Source organism: Corvus hawaiiensis, chromosome 7 (genome assembly GCF_020740725.1).
Source record: "Corvus hawaiiensis isolate bCorHaw1 chromosome 7, bCorHaw1.pri.cur, whole genome shotgun sequence".
Taxonomy (NCBI): Eukaryota; Metazoa; Chordata; class Aves; order Passeriformes; family Corvidae; genus Corvus; species Corvus hawaiiensis.
In genome coordinates this window covers 4,168,139-4,194,818 of record NC_063219.1, presented here as the reverse complement: position 1 = coordinate 4,194,818, position 26,680 = coordinate 4,168,139, and the positions used below count along the sequence as shown (strand labels likewise).

Sequence of the window (26,680 nt, the reverse complement as noted above, 5' to 3'; positions counted from 1 at the left end):
ATTAAATTAAATAAAGTCCAGTTGCGCACTGCTTCATCCCAAGTAAAGAAAAATAGAGTAAAATTTGGGTGGCTATCTTAATGAAGCTGCCTTGGTACATAGCTCTCAATCATCATTGAAATAATGCTGTTTATCTTATTTATCAAGCACAAATGGCAAAGCACAAATTATTCCTTCCCTATGTTTCAAAACAAATCAAAAGGAATCAAAAAACATTTGAAGAAAACTGGACTTTGCTACAGGCGTTCTTTCATCTAGCTGTGTGTGGGAGCTAATATTTGCCTTCTTTGCTTTCAGGGTGTGATTCTAAAAGTACTCAGAATGGATCTTGTTACAGTTCCTCTGGAGTCACAAGTAAAGCTTCTGTTAGCTCAAAAAGATAGTATTGATGCTGGCTGCTTTTTTAAAAGAGCAGAAGCATTTGTCTTGAAGAACTGGGAAAGGTTAAAAGAAAACCCAGTAACAGAACAAAACAGAGTAAGAACCAAGTCTTTTTCTTGAAGTAATGACTCATAAAAGTGTACAGGCATTCCCTCACCTTCAAAGGTTTCATCAGTTCTGCCTAGAACTGATGATCAGCAGTGATGAGGGTTTTTAAAATGCAAATAAGAGAGTTGGCTACATTACAACTATGTCAGGTTTCCAGCCAGAAGGCAGAAGTGATGAGGCTCAGCTCAGGAGCTGGGACGTCGAGGAGCAGTGCAGCTTGGCAGGCTCCTGGAGAAAGCCTTATCTCAGGTACCTGTGCTCTGGTATTAAGGGGAGCAGATGAGCAAGTCAGCCTTCTATAAAATCTATTACACCACAAAAAAAAAGCACCTAGTTAAAAACAAGTTGCTGCTTAGAAATTATTGGGACTCATCAAATGGTCCCTACCCAGAGTCTCAAGTTTTTTTTTTCCCCTGAGTTCCCAGCACACAACAGAAGAAATGAATTGTTTCTTGGCTGTAGTGAAAGCTAGAGAGGCCATCAGTCATTTACACATCCTCAAGGGACACCTTCAGATATAGAAAGCAATACAGAATGTCCTTATATCCAGAATGCTCAGAACAACATATCTGCTGTGGTGCCACCTTTGACACCTGATACAAACTTCTTCCCAGCCCGTCTTGGAATTTCAGTGTTGGTACATCCTAAGGGTACTGTTTAATCGCACAGCATTCATTCTGAATGCACTTTAGTCCATTATAGAATATTTTGCTTAAACACTCTGTATCCCTGTCACCACCATTCACTACAATTCGTTATTGCTGCAAGAATCATAAGAGTGATTCACTGAAGGTGAACAATTCTAGGGAAGGGAAATAGAGAAACTCTAGGTACACAGATATTTCACGTTTGGAACAGAAACCATTAAAATAAAGAGAATGTAGCAAAAAACCAGAGAATTATTGGTTATATTGTGAAGAACACCCCATCCTCTGCAAATTCTCTCTCTCTCTTGAGGGATATACACACAACACAACAGGATAACTATTTCTTTGAGGTTCCCTTCTTGTCTAAAGTCAGAATATCCGTAAGCTTGTACCATAATTACTCCAGCAGCTAATTATGATGACAGAGACAGACCGTTGTGACTCAAGGACCAGCCTGAGCAGCAGGAACAAATGCAAAGCAAACAAGAACGTCTGGGCTTCTGCAGCACCACAGTGGCTTTAGCAATAAAGAAGAAAAAGAAAATGCAGAAGAGAGAAAGCAGATGAGAGAAAATTCAGAGAATCTATGATGTTCACAAATACCCTCTACAGACACTGTTTTTGAGAACAGACTAAGTGGTCCTCCAAGCAGTAGACAAACTTAGAAAAATGCAGGGAACAATGAAAGGAAAATTTACCAATATAATTCTCCGTAACAGAGGATCAGGGAAAACCTGTGGCCATATTTATCCTGTTTCATGCTGAGGGGATGACAAGGCTGAGAATAAAAGCAGTACTTACATCCTGAGCTGCCATTCGTCGGAACTAGAGTGAAGTTGGAGGCCCAGGGGTTACGCACGATGTCTTGCCAGTGAATGGTGTCTGCAAAGCAGAGAAATTTGTTCTGGCCAACATACACCCCTCCATTCAGTATCTCTGTGCAGAAGAACAAGAGAATAAATACTTGTAAGACTTCAGACAGCTGATTAAATCTATTGCTAAATGTGTATTGGAGAGAGGGCATGAAATTTAAATGCAAAAAAAAATTTCTCACTGTAATCTGATTTAATAATCTGAAAACTGGAGGACAAGCAGCTCACAGTATTTGTAAACAGGAACCCTTTATTCACATGCAGAAGGAACCTGACGAAGACTGACACACAGTTGTTTACCTTTTGTTCCAGTGGGATCATGTATGGAACAATTCTGTATTTTGTGGGTAAAACAACCTTCAACACTTAGCTGACTTTAAGAACACAATCAATCAATCACACTATACTGCATTTAATTAATTTGCAGAAATGCTTAAAACCTATAATAAAGAACCATGCTGTGCTGAGCCCACAAGACACGAGAAGGGGCCCATCAGCATGAGGTCTGGAGAAGATGTTAATTGCAGCCTGTGCTGCTGTAATACCATCATCCAAAACACCCAACTACTCCATAGCAATGGTCCAAATCTCAAACACTATGATCCAAAACTCCTATTGACAGGCCTTGCTGGAAGCTTTGTGTTAAAGGGAGATGGTTTTTAAACAGGTGAAAGTTTTGTGGTTCTTAGGTTGTGGGGCTTTTGTGTGTTTTTTTGGGTTTTCTTTTTATTTTTGTATTTATAGCAGTTTGTTGAAAAAAGAAACACTTTGTTGCCCTGTCTCTAAAGACTTGATTCGTCAAGTCTCAACAAGAAAATGATCTTACAGTTGTTGGTTGTAGCACCAGGGTTTCCTCTGGAGCAAAAATTTTTTTTTTCACCCTCTAAACTCTTGTTCAAATTCACAATTCCTCTACTTAACCTGTCTCTTTTATTTCCAAAGCAGGAGAAAATGCATGTGACTTTCATGAAAGTTAACAGCATCTACGAGTCTAAAACCTTCAGTGTCAGAGATTCAAGCCTCAGCAGAGGAATGTTGAAGGTCACTTACTAATGGCACCTCGGAATGGCATTAAGTGCTGCTATAGAGCCAAGAGTGCCACATTTCTCACAGAGACATGGAGAGTAATTCCTGACTGTGGTAGCAGCAATGATTAAGGTGGTCTGATAGTCCTCATACGCCAGGAAAACCTTTAAAAGCTGTAGTGGCAATGCAAACATTTACACACACCAAGGAACAATTACTGCATTTTATTTCTTTTCTAAATTTCAGGGTTTACAGGCCACAGCATGTAAATGAGGCAGCCCCCAATCAAGGAATGTATTAAGTAAAGGATCATCTGTAAATACATCTTTCTGCCATATTAATCAGTATTAGTGTTTCTTAGAAACCTCTGGTTTAAAAGCTTGGCTTTTCATTGAAAAGGGGCTTATAAATGAAAACAGTGATAATAATCTTACACAGAAAAAGAGTCCAGATTAGACATATAGCAATGATCTGTCTGTATGATAGTCTTATGATCACAGAAAAAAACCATACATCATCTGTTAACAATTTTGCTCTGGGGAGAAAGGGGGACTTCAAAGAAGAACACCCGAAATCATGATTAGTGATCATTTCTCTGTGTTGTCCCAGCTACACCGGATTACCTAATCCATTATGGCCCAGATTTTGATTAAAGATAACATAAAAACAATTAAAAAACCTGTAAAATCTGCATTTATACCTTCTTAAACACACACACAATTCTACATAGTTCCTCTATCAGTTGGCACACTGAACTGGCATAATTTCTGGGTTTCAGAGCATCCTCTCATGACAATACCTATCCAAGTTTCTTTCCTGCTAGGAACTTCGATGCATTCTTGTATAGCAGGACCTCAAACTAAAAGTAATTTTAATAGTTTCAGTTTGTGGAGAAGAACTTTTTTTCAGCATAAAGGTAACCAGAAAGCTATACTTCAGGGAAGCCAACACCTCCCACAGTGATTTACTAAAAGTAACCACAAAAATGCTCTGACTTGCCTTATCACTGAATAGCAAGTGCTGTTTCTGCTGCTTTTTCCCAAAAATGGGATACAGTACCTTCATTTGCCCTGCACTGCACCATTTTTCACTGGTGATAGAATTAAAGTTTCCAGGTTACTGACGTGCTGAGGTGCAAATAAACCTGAGTAATATCAAAGGTGGGCTCTTGTCGATATTAAGTAAAACAGAGTTCAGAGTTTAGTATAATCTTTAGAGCACTTGCATTTGACTCTCCCTGCTCTCTGGGACCCAGACTCATTTCCACTCCACCTTCCCAATCCAACCTGCTATCTACTTTTCTTTACACCAAGTCCTCAACATGTGTAAATCAGCACAGATGCATTGGCTTCACTGACTTAAACTCAAAATGCATTTTGCACTTCTTTGCCCTCTCTTAGCAAGAACAATGCCTGGGAAGAGCTAATAAACCCTGTTACATGTTAAGCAAATGAAGCACAACTGTAATCAATATACAATAGAGCTGCTGTAAAATGAACTCATCATCATAAAGTCATCATCTCATTTTAATTTACAGCCCTGAAAGTGAGAGATAAAGTTAAACAATGAACAGGAAGAGAAAGGCAGGATCTCTGCCTGTGCAGGTGAGCTAGCAATGGAAGCCAGGCAAAAGGAGGTTTCTTCTCATGTGTGCAACACCTGAGGTGCCTCTTTGCTAAACTCTTTCCAATGCTGGAGCAGAAGAGAGAATGCCAAGTCCCTGAGCGAATTTGTGAACAAAGAAGCCAGTTCCAGACAAAGAATCCCAAAACCTGCTCAAACATATTTTAAATACCATTTGAGGGTGAGTATTTTTGGCTTCTAAAACAATTTTTTGTGACATTGGAAAACTGTTAATCCAAGTATGACTCCGCTAGCAGCAAGTGCTATCCTTGGGCTTCCACCCTGCTCAGGGACATCAAGGTACAAAAGGGGATTTTGAAGCCCAAGACCCCCTTGCTTTCTCTGGGATAAGAGTTCCTAGAGGTGCCAGACAGCTTTGGACATCTCTCTGGGAGGTGTCCCACTTTAGAGTACCACGATCTCACATTTTGGCACCAGGGCTGCAGCCCGTGCCCTGAGCAAAGGAGTAGCACCAAGGGCTTTTGTCACTTGATTCTGAAGAGAATGACAAATCTTATCATCTTCCTTATTGTAACTACTCTACTGGTCTAAAAGCAGTATAATTCTGCAACCAAAGTTATATGAAAATAAATCAGCATGTGTCCTTGCCACTGACTTCTGTGATTATTTTGCTTATTACTGTCAAATTATTGTGGGGAACTTACATCTGCATATTATTAAAATTCTCTTAAATGGTTATTTACTCAGGAAGCTAAATCAGAAATGTGTTATCTGTTGTTATAGCTGCTATTTTCTTGCTTTCATTAGCCTAGTGAATCATTCCCACAGACTGTGGTAACCTATCATACAATACTAACAGGAGAAATGGAAACATACAGGTCTCTGGCAACCAAGAAACACAAGCACCTCACACTAAAGGGCCAGGAACACAGACATGTACATCACACACGGTTCATACTTAGTCTGCCAAGTCCAAAAAGGTACTCAGAGTCTGACTGGGGTCACTGAAAACACATTATCAGCCACCTGAAGGATACGATCTTGCAAATAAGGCAAAGGGACCCTGGCTCTGCAAGGGCAGTGTCTGCTTAGACCAGAAAGGGAAACTACTTTTCTTCCATCTGTTAAAAGAGCATTTTATTGAGCTGACATTTTTTTGTGTACAGTGTAATCCCTCATGGTCTGCTATTCAATTTCTAATGTGGGTTAAATTGGCAAAACATGTTCTCATTCTGTAATGTATCCTGGAGTGAAAGTTACTCATGTATGTTCATATGCAGTGGGGGTTGTAAACGTCTATTTAGCTCTAGAATCTGTTTCCAAAATTGTTACAGAATTGGTTAGAAAACGGCTATTGCTATTCAAGGTTGCAAATTAAAAGCTCTTCTCTGGTGATACAAAACCAGCTGGCACGATGAACTCGAAGATGGCATGGTGAGAGGGAAAAGAACTAGCTCTGAAGTGGGCAGGGAAAGGGGAGGGAGTTAATTAGGAAAAACTGTGGGGCATGTCCACTCTAACCACTTCAAAAGCAAACCAGAATATATCTCACACCTTTCCAGCTGACTGGCTGTGAAGGAAGCAGCTGTCTTTTACACCACACCACATACAGGTATATCCTGCATGTATGTATTATATAACACATGTTGACGACACCTGAATTTCCAAGGTCAGCTTCACTAGAGCTGAAGCACCTTTGCAGGTTGACAGTGCTGCATCTTCACCATAAGCACCCCAGTGACGGGGATCTCTTCTCCTATTTAACCCAAGATGCTGAATAAATTATCTGAAAACAGCTTTGGCCTGGAAATTTCATGCCAAACCAAGTCTTTTGATCCCTCAGCACAGTTCACTGCTGATGACCCACTGGGAAAGCACTTCAGGTCCATCATTAATAAGCTCTGTCTTAAAGGGTAATGAGAACTGGGTGCTTTAGGAGACAATAGCTCATCCATCATCAATCAAGATCTGAAGTTTTTATACAGATGATTTAAGAAGAGTTGGACTGTGCAAAATTGAAATGTCACATTTGTATTGCGAGATGGGGGGAGTTTGGTAATGAAAATGAGAGTTTTAACCTTCTCCATTTCGGCTCAATGACCACACTCAAAAGCTCATGGATGTGGAATCTGTGTCCCAACTAGAAGCCCCAGACAGCCTTCGATCTCAATTACACAATTTCAAGTACAGTTTATTTGGGTCATTAGCTGGAAGTCAGTTTCAAGGCTTGATGGTAACAGCAAGATATTCTTTTTTTCTATCAAAAGCAATCAGTGTTATGTGCAGCCTGTGGGTTTGTACTTCCAACTGCTCAATAACTACAAACATTGAGTTGTAGAACCTGAGCATAAATCTTCTAATTCTAGCCCCTTCTTTTGCTGCTTAAGTAAAAATGTATCGTTTGATTACCTTTCACTGAGTTGGATGGGGTACTCTTATCACCACAGAGATGTGTGAAGAGAGGCTCACAGGGTTCTTGCAACCATTCAGCTACTTCATTAGAGGACAACAGGCTCTGGGCCACTCTTTTTTAGCCATCTCCCCAAAGGGAATATCTGTTTCATGAACAGGTTCAGCCAGAGTACACATTTGTACTTGGATTATTCCTCTGTCTGTGCATGCCTTGAATTCTTCCTTCTCATGGCCATATTAAAGTAAGACACCAAATCATTTACCAGATTAACGCTGTAAAAGGAAAAAATGCTGCAAAATATCCAGCCCTTTGGGATGAACACCCTAGAGTTACAGGGTTTGTTCCATGATCACCTTTTTCTTTGGGAAGTGCCTGTATGTGTGTGCAAGTCTGCATCAGGCTACTGGACACCATTTCACCCTGCACCCTGAGGCCACTGGGCACAAGATGCAGACACATGGCCCCAGAGGGTTCTGTGCATGGACAAAGTGATCCAAAATACTACAGAAGAGAGTAGCAACAGCTGAACCCAATGAGTAACACAAAACCCCTCCACCCATCCAAATGGAAGAAAACAGTTGGGTGTGAACTCAGTTTAAGATGTGCTTCTGCTCCTCAGAAACAGTCCTGCTCTGAAGGGTAATTGGCTTTTTTACTCAATACACTTGGCTTGTGCTAAAGGAAACGGTCTCTGTCTCTATCCTGCTAGATTCACTGATCTGAGTGGTTTCTCCATTTAAACCACCTTCCAGTGACCACAGCAGCTTCTGCCTACCTGGATCTTGATTCTCTGAAGTACCCAGGCCCAGGTTTACATTTAAATCATTCCCTTCCCCTCCACTCTGGTGTAGGCTTTCTGCTCTGTAATAATTACGCTGCTTTGATGAGGGAGATTCAAATCAAGGTTACTTTTGTTAACCACACCCCTGCCATCAGCATTACATGTCCTTGATGTTAAATAACCAGGCAGACAAAACACTGTCTGACCAGCCCCAGCTCTGCCATTTCCTTTGCAGATGGTAACTGCAGCAACAGCACTACCAGTTTACAGCTTTACCCACCTCATTCTTTGCCCATCATAAGCTTTTGAAAAGCTGTTTGACCCTGTTGACTTTGCAGGTGAGGAGCTTTCCTGTAATATATTGGCTCTGTTAGAGGGATATTAATTTTCAGGACGAGATGCTAATTGCCTCCCTTTGTCCAGTCAAATTCTGAACCTGGTGTTAGAAGCCAAGTGCCTTGAGTTACTGTTTACTCAATATAATTCATGGGGTTGACAGGTACATTAACAGATATAAACCTTACAACTGGAACAATCCAAGGGGCTTCCTGTGTGTTTCTCCAAGTCAAGGTAAGAGGCAGAACAAGCCTAAAGAAATGATGACTGGAGAGGGGGGACCTCTAATTGCAGCCTGTCTCTACCTAAAGGAAGACTATAGAGGAACACAGACTCTTCTCAGAAGTGCCGAAGGACGAGAGGCAACAGGCACCAGCTGCAACATGGGAAACTCTGATTAGAGTTCAGAAAAATATTGTTCCCAGAAAGAGAATTGGTGCTATCTCCATCTCTAGAGATTCTAATAAGCAATGCACAAACTGATCCTTGTCTGAAGTTACCTTGATCTTAGCAGAAGATTGGACCAGATGACCTCCAGATACTCTTTTCAAACCAAATTATTTTGTCCTTCTACAATTATTAATCATCTACTACCATAGTACTCACAACACTCCATTAGCAATCCATTCTCTCAATTTTTATGAAAGTATACTTAATTTTAAACTTTTATCTACTGGTAAGCATTTGATGATACAAAATGCCCACCTGGAAGATATTTAAAAAGCACGTCACGTGCATGTATAAAGAAATGCTCCAGTATTTGAAATACAGAACCTATGTCACTGTCACTGTCCCCCATTTCGTGCAAAGGGGACATCTGGACTAAGATGAATGAAAAAACTGCTGCCCTTCAATCTTCTGATTTTTGGTAGCAAAAAGAAAATTGTATTCATTTAAGTCACTGCAGTGAATCAGTGATGAGTTTCAAATTACTGTCTAGGGAGAGAGTGACACATCACTGGCTCACCCCAGAAGACATTCTTGAGCTCAGTAAGAGCAGCAATATGCCAACAGCCAGGAATGAGCACTCATTTCATTCACAGCAACCATGACTTGATCCTCAGGTGTCCCAGACCTCCCTGATGGGGGTACCTGTGTCCCAGTTACAGGAGCACACTCATGATGAGGTGATCTGGTTCTGCAGGCTACTGGTGTGTGCCTCTTCAGAGTCCTTTGATGACACACCACTCCTGGGCAGTGCTTACCTTCCAGTTGTTCAAGAAAACACACCTCCGAGTATGGATTTCAGCTGTGGACATCTGAGTATTCAAGCATGATTAAAACCTTCTGAATTCAAACCAAATCATCTTTCCTCTGCCCTGTTCACAAAAGGAGCAGAAGGGGTGGTGATGTGTTGTTCAGCGGGTGCACCAACAGGGCAAAGTCTCCTTGGTGTCCCAGCAGGCTCCAGGAAGCCTGGAGGCTCTGACGGATACCCCAGTACCGGAATTTTTTTCTGCTGTCTGGTTATCTTTAACAATGAGCATCCTATCAGACATAATCTGGTGTAATGACCCAAAGCAGCTGTATCAGCGCTTGCCTTGCCTGTGTCTTTCACAACATGACCCTTGTTTTCTGCATCAGGCACCCTCCAAATTTGTTCAGTGAAGGCTGAGCAGACCTTGGTGTCAGTTTGTGTGCCCTCTTGAAATGCTACCTATGCCCTATAGTGTCACACTGATCAGCTGACACACAACCAAGCCGCCCTTCTTGACTCACCACCATTGTTTCACATTCATTTTTCCTCATAACTTCTCCAGGGCTTTTGCTGTGATTGAAATGTTTCTCCAGGTGAGGGGCTTCTGCTCCTGAGGGGCAGTGTGTTTACTTGCCGGCCCTACAACAACATGAGTTACTACCAGCAGAGCTTCCTAGTGCCTCCACGTCATTTCCACCGGCTGCAGATTCCTCCACAAACTCTTCAGTGAGCCACCAGTCAAGGTTTCCAGGGAGTAAGACTGCAGAGGCATCCTTCAGCCATCCTCCTTCACCTCTGACCCGCTGTTCTGCCACTCAGAGCTCTGGTGTAAGACACAGGAACCTAAACTTTACTGTCCCTCTGCTCCAACATGGGCTCACCCCACCTCCTGCCTTCCCTGATGTCAAGGGCAGGCAGATAACATTCAAGGGAATCTGAAGAAATATGGGGAAGCAGTGGAGAGAGAGTCCTACTCTAGGACAGAAAAAGTGGCAACTCATGTTCGGGTTCACGTAATAGCTACGAGGTCCATTGAGCCAAAGAGAACTCATAAAGAAACCACCTCTCTTCTGAAGACTATCTTACATTTCACATCATCTCTGTGGGCCAAATTTGAGAAATGGCACTGAGAGAACTTGCTTTTATTTCTTCCCCTTCTTTGTTTTCACAAAATTTTCTCCTCACAGGATATTCATCTCATTTCTTCAGCCAGGATGAGGCTGCATTCTTTGACTGATTCATTTTTCTGTTGCCAAGACAGACCCAAGCATTTTAAAAGCCTCTCCTTGTCAGGACATATGCTATATAATAATTTGATCAAATGATTGTGTAATGTTTCATGTATGCTGGTGGCAGCTCTCAGTTTATCCCTTCCATCAGCTGAGATACGTAACTGTGAGACTGCCATGTCCCTGTTCTCCTGGCATTAGCTCTTTCTATGAGACTAAATTCTGCATGGCAGTTTGTCTGGCATTTCTGCTGCATCCAGGCCTGCCTTCCACAGGGAAGTCAAGCGGCAGTAGGAACAGAAACCTCAGCAGGGCCAGGGGCATCTGAATGCAGCAGGACTTCCCTGCAGTCCCCCCAGGAGCTTCAGCTCTGGCATTATCTGGTGGTGTACTTTCCAACTCTTTTCATACAGCCCCTGACAAACCAAGCAGGCTGCTTTCTATCCCAAGCACATCTGGCACTCAGGCCTTAAACTTGGCAAACAGACTGATGGCCTTCTGTCATCAGTGCAAGTGCCTCAAGTACATCCTGATTGGCATCAACATGCAGAAATTCCTTCTCTCTGAAAAAAATATTCAAGATCTGGATGTAGTGGTACTTTACTCCATTTTCTGAAAGGCTGTAAAAAATTACTGGCTCCATAGAGCCCTTCTCTTTCAAAACTGTCATAATGTGGCTTGGAATAATCCTGGAAGGGTGCCCAAACCCACGTCCAGCTGCATCCTGAGTTTTAGTACAAGTATTTGCATTCAGGCTGGTAATTGGCATGCAGCTGGTTTTATGCCAGCTCCAGCAATTGCATAACCCAACTAATCTTTTCTCTGGGCTCGAAAGGGGAGTCTGTGTCTGCTGAGCTTAAAATTTCTGGATGGGATCTGTTCAAGTATGCTCTCACATTTCTATGCCACGCTGTTAACCTCTCCTGAGATACAGTGCCAACTCTTCAAAGAGGAATTTTAATTGAAATTTGTCAGAGGTAGGAAGTGCCACTGCATTCCCTGGCTCTCCTGTGCTGAAACTGGGCAAATGACATGAAAATCCTCCTCCTGCACAGACGACTGTGGAGGGACTCTTCCTTGGCTCCTACAATTTGTAAGACCTTGGATTGCACCTGTCCTCCCAGTGCTGAGTCTGGGAACAGCCAGATAACCAAAAGAAGGCCTGTAAACTGAGGAACATGCATGTTAATTACAGTAATCAGTAACGCCTTCTTTTTAAGTTCATGCGTTTGAGAAGGTCTGAGCCTCTACTAGCCCAACTCCTATTTTTTCCCCTTTAACTGCTATAATTGCTAAGAGGTCACTGTCAGTCCTGCTTCTTGCTTTTGAATGCACATTTCAAACAGGTTTCAGATCTGATGGGACATCAGGGAGCCTGTCCATGCTGCTGAGCCACAGACCCTGTGGTAACACAGGTAACCGGTCCTGGTAACAGTTCTCCATCCCCCAAACTCACATGCTCTCTGGGATAGTCATATTTGACCACACCTTTTTTACCTTATTATGGCCATTTTCTGTGCATCTGTCCTAATGTAATAGTGAAGCCACTAAAATGTGGCTGCTATGTAAAAGAAATCCAGAATTCTAGCCAATTTTCTTTAAACTATTAACCTTGAACCAGATACTCAGGTGAGGCAAATAAGCACATGTGAATTAATGCCAAAATAAGCCCTTTGGATACAGGGAGCTAAAGCAATGGGTGACAAAGTCCTAAGCAGAAGAGATAGTTCAGGTTGAGTTCATTCACTGTTTTAAGACCACCATCACTCTCCTCAAGTGTTCCCTAGTTCTTCTGCCTGCTCTTAAATAGGAGCCCTTCTCATCTTCCACCAATCCTAATTTTAGCAACATCTCACCCTCCGTTCTGTCTTTTTAAAAGCAACAATGAAAACCCTCTTCTTTCTTTCCTTCCATCAATATTTTGATGGCTACAAACATTCTCCTAAGACACTCCTTTCTTCCCCCAGCAGAGGAATTGCAGTGAACCCAAACTGCTCTCAGTGATGCTGCAGTAGATCAGGAGAGATGCTGTGGCCTGTTGTGACATGGAAGTAAAACTGCAGTGAGATCTATGTCTCTGCTAACAGGACATACTCAGCTCTCAGTAGTGGCATTTTCTGACCCATTCCTGCTCTGTATCCAGGAGTGTGGGTTGCCTTCCTGGTCATATTTGATAGCAGAATATATATTCTTCCTGGCAAAAGGGTCAGTTTGCTTCCAGTGTTTTACTGCAGTTAAACCAGCCCAAACACTTTCTTTCTGCAGGCAGCAAATGTGTGGTTTGTCCTTGTCTACACTCCTGCTAAACTGCAGCTGGCACTGATTGATGGTGTTTGTTTCAGTGAGATCATTTTTAATAATGTAGACAACAGGAGGGAAGATCAAGTGCCCTGACCCACCAAATCTGCTGTACTAACTGCTATCCTTAGCAATAAGAACAATTCTTGGTAATTTTTTTGCCAAAGGCCTTCCCAAATATCCCTACACAAGAGAGTGCAAACAGTTAAACAGCCCACGGGGTGTGAGCAGACTCACTGAGGGGGAACCAAAGCAACTCGTCTCCCAGCCTCAGGGCTCAGCTAAGTCAGGTTCTCACCTGAATCTCTTCCCCTGCACTGCCCAAAGTTACCTTTATGGCTTCTCTTACCGCGGCTTTTAAGATCAAAAATTATAAACAAATAAATAATTCTACTAGATCTCCTGAATGATAATTTCATTCTGAGGCCACGAAGCACCATGCCCAGAACTTAAAAAAATGTTGGTAAAGGGATGGGAATATTCATCCAATCCAATACAGGGAGGGATGGTGTTCTTGAATTATAGTAACTCTTTATCTGCCTTTAATAACCTGTCTTTCTCTTGAGCTTCAGGTGTCCTTGTTCAAATTGCATAGGCAGTGTAAGGCTACAGAAGTTATAAACCTGACTATGCCTGGTCTTCAAAGGCTACAAAACATCTGTTGGCTGGCAAGAGCAATTAATTAGAAAAACTGAAAAGATGGTTCCTTTTTACAAAGGCTTGGATAAAGCAGGGGAGGGGGAGGAGACTCCAGGAAAGTGAAGCTTGGTGAAGGCCTGTAAGCTGTGTGCCTCTGGGCAAATTCCCAAGGCTGAAATCTCAAGGAATTTAATGCTTCTTAATTCCACAGGATCTTTAATTACAGCCAATAGAAAGCAATGAGAAGTGATGCCAATGTTTAAATGAAAATAAAGATAATAAAAAGCCTGTCAGATTTACCAGCCAGTCTCCCAGACACAGTCCCACACACGCTGAGCACCTCGGTGGGTGCTCAGAGAAAATAATCAATTCCATGAACACAGTGACAGGAGAAGAAAATAAAAAGGCTACCAAATCACCCTCCCCACACCTTCTTAAAAGCTGTCTCCTCATTTTGTCTGAGTGATCTCTGGAAACGATGGTGCTGGTACATGTGCATTTTGGAAAGAGCTCATACTCTTACATGAATTGGACCAACATCCACTTAAAACCCATCCTGGTAATTAAAGACTTAATTATAAGTTTGGGCGTTTGTAAGACACTTTTTTTTTGAAAGCAAAGCTAACCCTTCTAACCCTTCCAGCTTAATACCCCTCAATGGTTCAGCAAAACTCCCACTGGGGCACTGCACAGGGTGCCTGTGTGTTGCCAGCTCTGCTCTACAGTTTTTAGATGTTTGGCTATTTTTCACCCAAAAGCTGCCAGGTACTTCCAGGGGAGCTTAGGAGTGCTGAGGAATTTTTGCAAATAAGAAGCACTATTCCTCCTCTGCCTTTCCCAAGGTTAGAGAAGCAGCACTTTCATTGGGATGGGGCCAGTGCTCAGGCCTAGCACAGGTCTCAACCAAAGCAGGGCCCCAGCTGAGGACGCGCAAGAGCAGAAAAGCATCATCTCCCACAGTATGCATCTCTCCTGTGACTTTGCCTTGTGTCAAAATGTCTGGGAAGGGCTAGGCTGGTTCACTGGGGAAGAAGAATTGGGTGACAGCAAGAATTTGGACAAGCAAGCTCAGCTCAGGCTCCTCTCCCTGCCCCAAGCCCTTCCACCGGCAGGAGTGTCAGCTCAGCCCGAGCCAGCTCCAGCCTTGCCCCTTCCCGTAATGTGAACAAAGGGGAAAATGGCCTTGACTGCATGCCAGCACTTGGCACAAGAGGGACAAAGTGCCCAGGGCTCCAGAAGCCACTCTGAGATCTCTGGATTCACACTTTCACCAGTCTGGGATGTGAAATATTATCTCTGAGCAGCTCTAAGAGTGCCCTGGCAGCATCGCCAGGATCCAACAGACCGTGCCACAGGTGCTGACACCTCTCTTGCAGTTGCTCTTCTGCACCTGCTCCTGAGTTATGGAAGAGGTGCTTAAGTCCAAGCAGGTCTGAACCTGAACTTTGAGTTTAGCTGCCTAACTCTGACACAGAGATGATAGCTGGTTCAGCAGAGGAATGCAAGCACCAGACACCAGCTGCTTCTCCTGAGCACAGCAGTGCCAGCAGGCCACAGTAGCACCCTCACTGTAAATTTAAATTAAATCTGCCAGATGCATATTAGGGACTCAGAGGGATCTAAAGAAATCTCAGTTAAGAAAAAAGCCCCATAAAACCCCATTGTACTCTTTTACAATAAGACAGAGGAAGAATATGGCCACACATCAAATACACAGGAGAACAACCTTATGATAATAAACAACCACCTATAATTAAAAATTAAGGATTTTTTTCTTCAGTGATTTTGATTCCTTTTCAGAAACAATTAACCTTTCCTAGCATATGAAATGTTTCTGCCAGACAAGAACAAACAGAAGACTAAATATGTCTCAAGGCTGAAAAAAAATCTGATCTTCTGTGCAGTCATGGGGTTCCTGCAAATTTTACCTTTAAACCCATAACTCAGTTTTATATTTACTTTGTTAATTAAAACTGAGATTTATTAAATTTGTATCTTAAAAATCCAATAAAGAAGAAGCCACCATAGGCAAAAGCATTTCCCTTGGTACAGCTTTTATATAGGCTATCAATCAGCCATGAACACAGATACACAACCAACTGCGCCTATCAGAAAATGATAAACCCACATCCCACTGATGGAGGGAAGTTTTGCTTATCAGCAGCATGTGCCATTATCTCACAAAATACAGAACTATGTTCCATACAGGCAACTTCAAGATGATTTTTTTTTCCCTCTGAGGTGCACTACGCTGCTTTATTATTATTATTATTATTGTTATTGTTATTATTATTCCTCCAGTAATACCTAGCTCAGAAATTAATTCAATGCAAGTATCCTGGATGCAGAGAAGCTGGAGAGTAAATAGGGCTCTATAAATAAGGGATACCAAAAGCATGCTGTTCTTTCCCTCAGAATTTTTTCCAGTAATTTTGAACTCTTCATAAATATCCAATACTCTTTGCCTGAGCAAACAAGACATTGAACTAAAAAGCAGACGTGCCCTGAGAGCTTTCATGTGCTTCCCCTGGCTGAGGGTTATGCCAAGCTTTACTCAGGGTGATTACAGTGCCTGGCTCTTGTGAAGAGCCTGTTGGGTCAGAGAGGAGGCGTGGCAGAAACGGGATGGGATGTTAACATGAACTTTTTCTGTGCTTCTCTCTCACTGTTCGAAAAATGCATATTAAAGAGAGAAGAGTCTAGCTTTTGGTTCTGGATTTGCAGAAAGATGTACTGACTTGAGAAGTTTCTGTTTGTTTGTTTGTTGATACATTGTGTAATTAACCTTGTGCTTGGAACTGATGAATTGCTAGAAAACCCTGTGTATGTGTCAGCATCCTTCTAAATAAAACACATCCAGTCTTTTTTACATGGTATTGTACTAACAACCAAAGCCTGGCCTAATTATGCAAATTATTACAGTCAATATTTTGGCCTGAGTGTGGCTTTTGGTGGTGCCAAATAGGTGTAATATGTAAGGGGTGAAACTTGCAGTGAAAAATTAACTCTAGGCTTTGAGTTTCTTCACTCTCCATGCAAGTGAGATTTCTCAAAGACTACAAACATGTTTTGCTGTTGCTCTCAAATGTTTTCATGTATTTGCTGTGATTGTTTGCACATGTGAATTCCTTGTGTATCACTTAAAACCAGAAAAATCCATGTGGATGACCTGAAATGTCTCTCTTACTTTGGCCTATGAGAGTTTCCACCAAGAACCAATAATTAATACCATGAGCAGCACAAGCAGCCACCACATCCTTCAAATAACAACTAGATTTAACTCTACTGCAACAGTTTTATCATCACCTTCTGCAGAAATACCTGTTGTGTTAATTTGACTGAATTGCTCTTTAAAATATTTTCATTTGAAACAAATATAAAATAATCCTGGGTAACTTGAAAATATTTCTATCACTACTGAACTTCTTATTTGCTGAAAATCAGTGCTTACATATATTATTAATATATTACTTACTAGTACAAAATGAAGTGACCCATTAAAGGCCAATCAAATGCTCCAAAAGGCAAATAAAAATACAAGACTCATGTGAATTTTAAAATAATCAAGGCCTTTAGAAAAATTTTAATTAATACCCAAATAACTGTCATTCCTGAACGGTTTCTTAGCCAAGATAACTTAGTTATCAGCTCCCAGCCTGGCAATTAGGAACTGGAAAAGTACTTGATTGATACAATTAAATTAATGAAGCAGCTAACACCTATAATCAAGGAGAAAAACCTAGAAAGGGCCTAGGTGGCATGTTATTATACCACAAAAGAGTTGGTTTCTTTGGATTTCAGGTTTTTTCACTTTGCTAAAAGTGGCTCTTTTTATAGGCATTTCATCTCTGTATACACACAGAAGTTGAAATGCCAGATGATCAATCCCACAGAGTTTGCAAGTTTATGGGACACGAAACTTACAGAACATTTCAGCTGCCTCTCCCTAAAAGCCGTTGCTGACTATTTAGTGGCAATCAGTTGGCAATCCAGAATTTCAGAACCACTCAGATCTGGGGAAGGTGGAGAATGCACTGGTGGGGTTAGATTTCAAAATGAGGTCACTGTAAAGTGTCCCCTCTTCTCAGTGAATTCAAATTCTCTTTCCTGACCACTCTGCACACCCCCAATCCTACAGAAGCACACAGTATTTTCATTTCTGACAGATTTTAAGCCACACCTGCTGATGTGCTACCCTGCTGCCTCTTCTCAGGGGTGGGAGCTTTCACTCATTAGGGAATATTCCAGGGCTTACTGCAATTGGCTGATAGCCAGCTTCCCACAGAGAAAGCCAGAGTAACTGGAAGATATTTCATCATACTCTGACACTCCATATTTCTCCATCACTGACAGGACCATCATCCTTCAAAAGTCCATTTCCAACTCAGCAGTGTGAGAAGAATGAAAAATCATTCCTCTAAAAAGTCTAAGCAAGGGGGAAAAAAAATATAAATAGATTGAACCTAATTTAAAAGTTGTTGGGAATGGAAAATGACGTGAGAAGACACAAGCACTCGTTTATTTAGGACAACAGCCTCTGGCATGGGCTTGAATGCCCATTTTTGGTTAAGGCAGGCAAGGGGTCTTTTCCAAAGCTTTACTTCTCTAAGGGATTCATATTGTAGAGATAACCTCGGTACAGATATGATGTCCTTTGCTCTAGCACCTGTCACATACCCCCTTTCTTGTCTTGCCAAGCTCTCAGGGGCCATGCCTGCTCTCTGGAGTAGCAAACAGAAGGCATCTGTCAAAGTGCCAGAGGTTGTCATTAAAAACAAATGGAGAAATAACAACAAAATAAAGAAACACCCAGTGCTTGGGAGCTTCTGCCAAAACCTCTCCAGTTTAAGATGTCACTATTGCTGTAACAAAAGGACTGGATGAAATGCACTTACACATGCCAGTGTTGCTACCTTCATAGATTGTTGGATCAGTTCCTGGCTGTATGAACAATTTTGTGCTCTGCTTTATTCCAAGAGTAAATACCACTGCTCAAAAAAACCCCACAACCCAAAACGTCGTAAGCTCTGCTAAAAGTATATTGTCCAAAGGATGTAAGCCCATGCCCTCTATCAAATATGTAAATCAAATATGACACCTTACAAGTCTTTCAAATCAATTGTTACAATTTTCCTTGGTTTATTTATATCAACGAGCAGAAAGAGCAACTCGCATCTACCAAAATAGAAAGAGGGAGAGAAAATGGTGGAACTCGGAGTTCTGAAATACTCTGCATTTGTATAGCACAGACAGGGAAAACCCACAGGATGCAGTTCCAGAATGAAGCTCACCTTGATTCCTACTTCCTACAGACTGCTGGATCAAATACCATACCCATTATTTATGACTGCAGGTTTTTAGGTAATAAAAACCCCATAAAACATCCCATTTTTTCCTTCTCCCTTGTATATACACTCCTTTTGCAAAATGAGTGTGTTCTCAGTTCAGCCCAGGGCGATCTGCAATCCATCCCATTACCACCCAAGACAGCACATTTAAAACAGGAAAGCTACAACTACAGTATATGACACTCCTAGGCTTTTTGCTTAATACTGGTTTTGGCACAGCCGTGAGGTTTCTAGGCCAGAAACCAAAACTGGAAGCAATCTGCTCATGATATTTCTGGTGCAAAGGCCACAAAGGAAAGGCATTTGGTGATAAGAACCAATCCAAGGCAATTTCTAGTACCACCAGCTCTCTCAGCATTCTTTTCATTGCATAATACACAATGATGAACAGTGAAAGAAGGCAGAGATCATGAGAAAACATTCAAAATCTACAAAAAGTAGCTTCCACACAGAATTTCCCATCTCCCTCTTAAAATTCAGATTGAATTTTATAATCCAAAGCAATTAAAATAGCCCCCTGAAAAGTGAGCAGTGCCATGAATATTGGGGGGGGGGCGGTGTATAGCCAGGGACAAATCTCATCAAAGCAAGGCTCTTGGAAAGTTTTCCCAACAGCTGAGGTACAGTGTTTTCCTGATGTTATCACTGACTGAAGGAAATACAGCTGATTGTTACTTGTAAGATGCAATTTCTTGACGAGTCACAGGCATAAGTAGTTATGGATTGCACACTGATTTTAGCCTTTCGTTAGGACTCTGTGTAAGAGGTGGCAACACGAGAAACGAGTAACTTACTGCAGCTCAGAAAGAGGTGAAACAGCTGATGCATTCAAGGAACCAGATGTTCTTGTGAGTGCTTGCAAAACTGAGTTGAAGCCATCTGGTCTCAATGCTTTGCCACTTGGAAGACATGATACTGCATTCTCAATTTCCTCTGTTGATATTGCTGATTCTGATTGAGATTTCTTTTCCTCTGAGGGGTCATGGTGTTTTTAAGTTTCTCCCAGAAATTACACCCAGAATCAAAAGTGACACTTTCCAATGTAAAAGGAAGTTTAAATTAAAAAAAAAAACCAAAAAAAAAACAAAGGGCCCATGCCTTACTCATTCCCCAAATGCCCCAAGCATTGGAAAGGGGTCATTAAGTATCAGTAACAGACCAACTTTCTCCAAACCTCAGTCTGCCTTTGCACTTCAGTTACAGGTGACGCTTTGTGGTCTTGTCACCATGAGGCTGGGGAGCAATGAACTTTGGCTCGCAAGGCCGAGGGAGCTATTTTAAGACCTTCTGCTCTGTGTCTAGGGTGCCCTTAAACACTTGTGCCTGCCAGGCCTGTCCCATAGAGGTTAGGTTGTTATCTCACACCAGATGCCTGTTTCACAGGGATTCCTCAGGTGGTGCAACACTCCCAGGGCAGCCCTATCCTTCACCTTTCCCCACACTTGCCAAGGGTTATCACCAGGTAGCAGGGCTGTGGAGCCAGCTCTGGTGGCTCACTAGGGTTGGGCTACACCTGGCCCACTAGAGGCCAGCAACGTGTGGCTTAAATCAGAGCACCATTGAAACCAGTAGCACGTGAGTGCCCTTACTTTATCAGTGCTGAGGACTTAGCATGGCACTCCAGCCCAAGGAGCCGTGCTTATTTACAGCATTGGCAAATCCTGCCCTACATCTTCAGCTTTGCCCTCCAGGCATGTTATTTCTGCCTTTCAAGGTACTCACCCTTCTCTGCGAGAGGTCACAAGTCACCACTCAGGAGAAAGAAGCTCCATCAGGATAAATGCCAACTGCCCTTTAGGGATACTTTCAGCAAAGCTGCTTTCGTGCTGGATGGTCCCTGCGTTCCTTCTGGAAGTGGTCTCTGCTGCAGGACTGCCTGATGCCACACCTGGGCACACAGGCAGTGTGAACACATGGACTATTTTCAATACACTCTGCTTGGAGCAGAGCTTTTGATTTCTGGGTCTTGGGGTTTTTTTTAGAATCAAAAGGGCTACATAAAGTAAGCGTCAACTTAATGGTTCATGAAAGCACTTTCCTGGAGAAAAAACAGTAATGTTCAGCATAACTGAACATGAAATTTTCTGCTCTGGAACAAGCTATGCATGCCAGTTTGCACAGAAAGGCCATCTAGAAGATGGAGCTGGCATAACACTGACACCTGCAAACAATCTGAACAGTCCCTTCCCCAACTGCTTTCTCCGGCCAAATTCAAGTAAATCAGGAGAAAGAATTTTTGACACTTCTGAAGGCTGCAGCATTATTATTGGAAAAATGTTCCTACCAAAATTTTTCTGTGCCCAGTTTATTCTGTTACTTCTAGTAATAGCTCATTCCCCATGTCTGGGCTTTACCTTTCAGAATTAAAGCAAAGAAAGAAGTTAGGCTTTTGTTGCTGCAGCATTCACAGCCCTCCTCCACAGTATTTCATGCAAAATTGAAGACCTTCCAAATGTGGATTCTTTCTTACTTGGAAAAATCCTACCAACAGGAAGCAGTTACTAATATTCTCTGCTGCCACCCCATTTCTGTAATGGCAGGTTGCTTGCTTTGTATTTCCTTGTAACAAGGCAGAACAAACCCCACAGCATGTCAGGACTAGAAGTGTGCCCATGCACTGGGAACATGCTGCTGCTCCCACGTGAGTGCATATTGTTTCAGGAGAGCTTTGATGACATGGTGTCAGAAATAAACCAGCAGAGAGATTGCTCCTGTCAAGTAATCACAAACACCCAATTTTAGTGCTGCAGGATGTTTCAGCTCTAACAAGGACCAAGCAGAGGGAAAGCTGTACCCGTGCAGTCTCCATCCCTGTGAAGTTCAGGAAGAACAACGTGAAATCTGAGGTGAACTGAGGCCGCTGGTGTCTGTTGCAGTGGGGATACTGCAACACGCATATATCAAACCAGGAGTCCCGTGGAAAGGAAATATATACGGACAGACAGATTCTTGATAGCTGTTTCAGAGATGTTTATTTCTCCAGCCGCACGGCCGGGGCTCTGCTGAGGAACTGTCCCAGTCACGGGCCCAAGGGTCCTTCTGCCCGCGCAGGGAACACAAACCAACCAATGGGAACGAGGCTGAGCAGGGGCAGGGAAACCCCGTGTCTGTGCCCTCAGGGCCCCTCTCCCAGGGCTACACGGCAGGGGAGGGACCCCAACACCTCACCCGTTTTATTTTAATAAAAGGAGAATGAAAACAACTGGATAAACATAACAAGAACAGTTTCAAAACAAAACAAGCCACCCTCCTGAGTCTTTAAATGTCCAAACAGATTCTGTGGAACATCTTAGGGCTGACAGAAGGGAGACAGAACTCTGAGCATGCTTTGTGGGGAAACTGAGGCAGGAGAGGGTTTAACTTCTTCCCTCCCCCTTTTCATCCCCCACTCGGCATTGGAAAGGGATTTTTGGGGAAACAATTGGCAAAAGCATGGTTTTGTGAGGGAAACCATGGATGAAAAAACGGATTGGGAATACACTGGGGGTAATAGGACATAGGGTAAAAGGGAAAGGTGGGATTAGGAAAGGGAAACTGTAGGGGGGGCTTACAATGGAGATACTGTCTAACATGACTACGATTTTTTGCATATATACTGCCTTTTACAGGAACACCATCAGGCCCAGTGACCTGCGATGCTTGTAACCCTTTTCTCCCTAGTACAATATTAAATTCCACCACCTCTCCATCTCCCAAGCTTGGGATGCATTTTTCAGGGTTATTCTTTTTAATAGCAGTTCTATGCACGAATATGTCTTGCTGGTTGTCACACCTTGTTATAAAACCATAATTTTGCTTAACATTATACCATTTTACTATCCCTAAGGTCTTAGTTGCTATGATCTTTTCCTTTTTTCGAGTGGCTGCTGTTTTCTGTCTCGCTGCGTCTTTGCTCTCTCTTTCGGTCGCTCCCGTGTTGGAATTGTCAGGGCTGCTGGTGCCTGCGCGCTCTTCCCGGGGTCGCGTTCGGGGCTGCGCGGGCCGGGCCGGGCCACGCCGCTCAGTTCTCCGTGCGTCGCCTCCTCTGGTCGCAGCTTCGCTGCCGCTGCCGGGCGCTGCACCCACGTCTCGGCCGGGCCCCCGAGCGAGGACCCCCCCGCGCTCCGCTCCAGCGCGCGTCTCGGCTGGGCGCGGCTCCGCTCCACCGCCATCGCCGCCAGCCGCCGCCCGCGCGCCGCCCCTCTCGGCCGGGCGTTCACGGGGCTCGCTCCACCACGCGCTGCACAGGACCGGGCAGGCACCGCCGCTCCCACCGCGCCTCGCTCCGCCACCGACACTGCGGCTCGCGTGGCTCCGCCCGCGCGCGGGAACTGCCTCGCTGCTGCTCTCAGAGCGCTCGGTGCACGTGGCCTGGGCCGCACGGTCCCTGCGCCACACTTCCCTTCGCCAGGACACAGCCGACATTGCTCAACAGTCTCGGTAACTAAATAATATTCACGAAAATATTCTTCCATCGGCATATATTTTGACTCCAGTATTAACTGTGTCCAAACGGTTTTCCAAAAGCCCTTGGTAAGAATTAAATCCCAAGAAACATAGAAAAAGTTCTTAAACAACCATGCCAGGAAGTGTTTCAGTTCTTTTTGAGCTTGAATCAAGCTAAAATTTACAAATCGTTGTTCAAGAATCATTTTAAGTTTAAGATAAATGTCCATATGCGGCTCTGAGAGCCAAGAGTCTTCCCACGGTTCCTCCATAGTTTAGATATGGAATAGCAAAGCAAAACCAAGAAGAGGAATCCAAAGTTTCCAGGGTTTACTCACACAAATCAGTCGCTTAGGGATCGGGGATCGTTCTGCTCACAAATCTCCACCATTTGTTGCAGTGGGGATACTGCAACACGCATATATCAAACCAGGAGTCCCGTGGAAAGGAAATATATACGGACAGACAGATTCTTGATAGCTGTTTCAGAGATGTTTATTTCTCCAGCCGCACGGCCGGGGCTCTGCTGAGGAACTGTCCCAGTCACGGGCCCAAGGGTCCTTCTGCCCGCGCAGGGAACACAAACCAACCAATGGGAACGAGGCTGAGCAGGGGCAGGGAAACCCCGTGTCTGTGCCCTCAGGGCCCCTCTCCCAGGGCTACACGGCAGGGGAGGGACCCCAACAGGTGTCAGAGATTGAAACGTTAGAATTTATGGCTTAAACATCTTCATTACAGACTTTTGCCTATTATAGCAAAACTATATAAAAGCTGGAGAGAAAACCACCAAAACCCACCTGAGTGGGGTGCTGGACTGCACGTTGATAAGATAAAGTGACTCAGGTCTGGGCTTTGGGAGAAGAATACATTCACAGAGGGATCAAGCTTAGCACTTTCAGAGTGGAGACCACAGCCCCAGGGCTGTCAGCTGCCAGGCTCACACAGACCCTCCACCAAAGGCTGGGGGGAGAGAGGCTTTGGGTGCGCAGTGAAAAAGCCTCTGGTGAGAGGCAGTGAACGCCCATCCTCCACTGTGCAGATCAGCTCAGCTGTGGGGCCCCTTCATCCCGGGAAAAGCCGCATGAAGGACAGCAGAGGGGGTGACATGGCCCATCAAAGGCCTCCCCAAAGGGGTCCCCAGACCCTGCACCAGAGCACTGCAACATGATGCAACAGATCCACAGTGTTGCAAGCGACAGTGTCAAACTTCCCCTCCCCAGGGAAGGCATGTGGGTGTTCTCACTTGGCCCAAATGTATATTAATCCACTGAATTCTAGACTTTTTGGCAGCAGGGCTGCAGGGGACCCTCACCACCAAGAAGACCAGATGGACGGGAACAATGAAAGGTTGTTGGGACCCTCGGAAGGGTGATATGTTTCTACCTAACCCATCACTCTCTCCCTTTCCCCCCACCCACACACACCTCTTTTTCTATTTCTTTCTCTTCTCTTCTCTTCTCTTCTCTTCTCTTCTCTTCTCTTCTCTTCTCTTTTCTCTTCTTTTCTTTTTTCTTTTCTTTTCTTTTCTTTTCTTTTCTTTTCTTTTTTTACTTTTCTTTTTTCTTTTCTTTTTTCTTTTCCTTCCTTCCTTCCTTCCTTCCTTCCTTCCTTCCTTCCTTCCTTCCTTCCTTCCTTCCTATTCTCTTTCTCTTTACCTCTTTTACTGTTAAATAAAATATATTAAGTTTTTTGGTACCAATATCTAACCTCATTTGGTTTTCATCTTTTTTTTTTGGGTCTATTTCAAACTTTTCTGGGTTCGATCCATTTTATTCACAGAAGCTTAGTTTACTTTGGTCTTCTGTGTTCATTCGGATTTTAACAGCTGGTAGAAGGGGTCTGTGCAGAGTGCCAGAGTTTTGGCCTCTTGAGAGTCCAAAACCTGATGAGCATGCCTGGAGAATGCCACGCATTGTGCCCAACTGCAGCTTCCTCTGGGAAAGTGGATTGGGTAGGTCATGGTAAAAGTCAAGGGCCTGGCACTAAGAAAATGCTTTTCTTGAGTGCCTGTGGAATTTAGCAGAATCCTGCTAAAGCATTGGGAGATGCAGGCTTGGATCTGATGGTCTGTCCAAGGACTGCCCAGACTCCAGTGCTGCACCTTGTGCTGCTGACCCCAGTGGAAGGGGAGGTGTTACCGTCACAGCGCACTTCGTGTTCTTACTTCTCACAACAGAAGAAGCACATTACTCATTAACTTCTTCAATGTGACATCACAGAAGATTCAAATCCAACAAATCACTCCAGTGACAAGCCACCTTGAGATGACTAATTCCTGAAATCAATTATAACACTGGGAAGAGAAAATAAAATGATGTAGGAAACTTGAAACTCTCTTAGAAGAGAATGTCTCTCCTAAACCAAGGAGAGGCAGATAAGGCATCTTATCTGGAGGCAGATAAGACAGCATTTCCAGGGACTCCCAGGCTGGCCACTCCAGCAAGAAATACGGGTATTTGTCAGTTTTACTACCACTAGCACAGCGAAACTACCCAGGGCTCACCTGATTTAAAAACAGGAGGTACTGTTTTTTAGCCAAAGCCCTAACAAACTTCAGTGGTGCAGTATGAGGACCACAGCCCCAAAGGAATGGGAGATTTTATCATTATTATGTATTTACAAGCTCTTCTGACAAATCCTGCTGCATCCAGAGAGTGCCAAAATAGCTATGCTAGTTCTGCTGGCCCAACACTGTTTTCTGCACTGACTGGTTTGGCCAATGAAGTATCTCCACTGCACAGCACTAAATTACTGCAGGAGAGAGATAAATTTGTAAGTGATATTTTGATTTGGGATTAAATCATTAGTATTATCTGGCCTAGTTTCCTGAACCAGTAAGTGAAGACATGTTGTTGTAGATGAGAAAATAATCCAGCTGTAGAGCTGCTACAGAGAGAAAACATGGGAAATAATAGTTTCATAACCATGTTAGGTGAAGCCTGCAAGACCTGTTTTCAGGAGATTGGGGAATCTGAAGTCTGACTTCATTGTCTTTTAAGCTGAAAGTCAAAAATTTAAATTCCTCTGGCAAAAAAAGATCCCTTTTTCAGATCACTTGAAGCATTTCATTTCAGCAAATGTAAATATTTCCTTTTGATTTGCCGTCAGAAAAATTTAATATATATTACAAAGGAAAATATTCAAAGCAAAATGTATTTTTAAAATAAAAAGCTGGGATAGTGCATCAGCAGAACTGTCCTGGGAGAGTTAGGAAATCCCCAAAGTAACTGCTGCTGAAACAGCCTCCCCTCCAAAATCATTCCAGTTCTGAGAGAAGCACATACTGCCACTGAGAACATGATTCAGTTGCAGGTTTGCCAGGGTCCCACTTAAGACAGTCTCATGCCCAAAAAAAAGCCCACAGGACAAGCCCTGAAATGATCTGTCCTTCTACC

General features: G+C 43.3%; 1 protein-coding gene across 4 annotated transcripts in view; it reads right to left on the bottom strand.

Annotated features, from left to right (window-relative positions):
* ERBB4 (erb-b2 receptor tyrosine kinase 4) overlaps window positions 1-26,680 on the bottom strand; it is a 577,667-nt gene that overhangs the window by 192,820 nt on the left and 358,167 nt on the right. For all 4 annotated transcript variants that reach the window (XM_048309078.1, XM_048309080.1, XM_048309077.1 and 1 more), the window contains exon 4: window positions 1,938-2,072. In XM_048309078.1, the coding sequence (XP_048165035.1) occupies window positions 1,938-2,072 (135 nt within the window). The remainder of the gene's footprint in view (window positions 1-1,937; window positions 2,073-26,680) is intronic.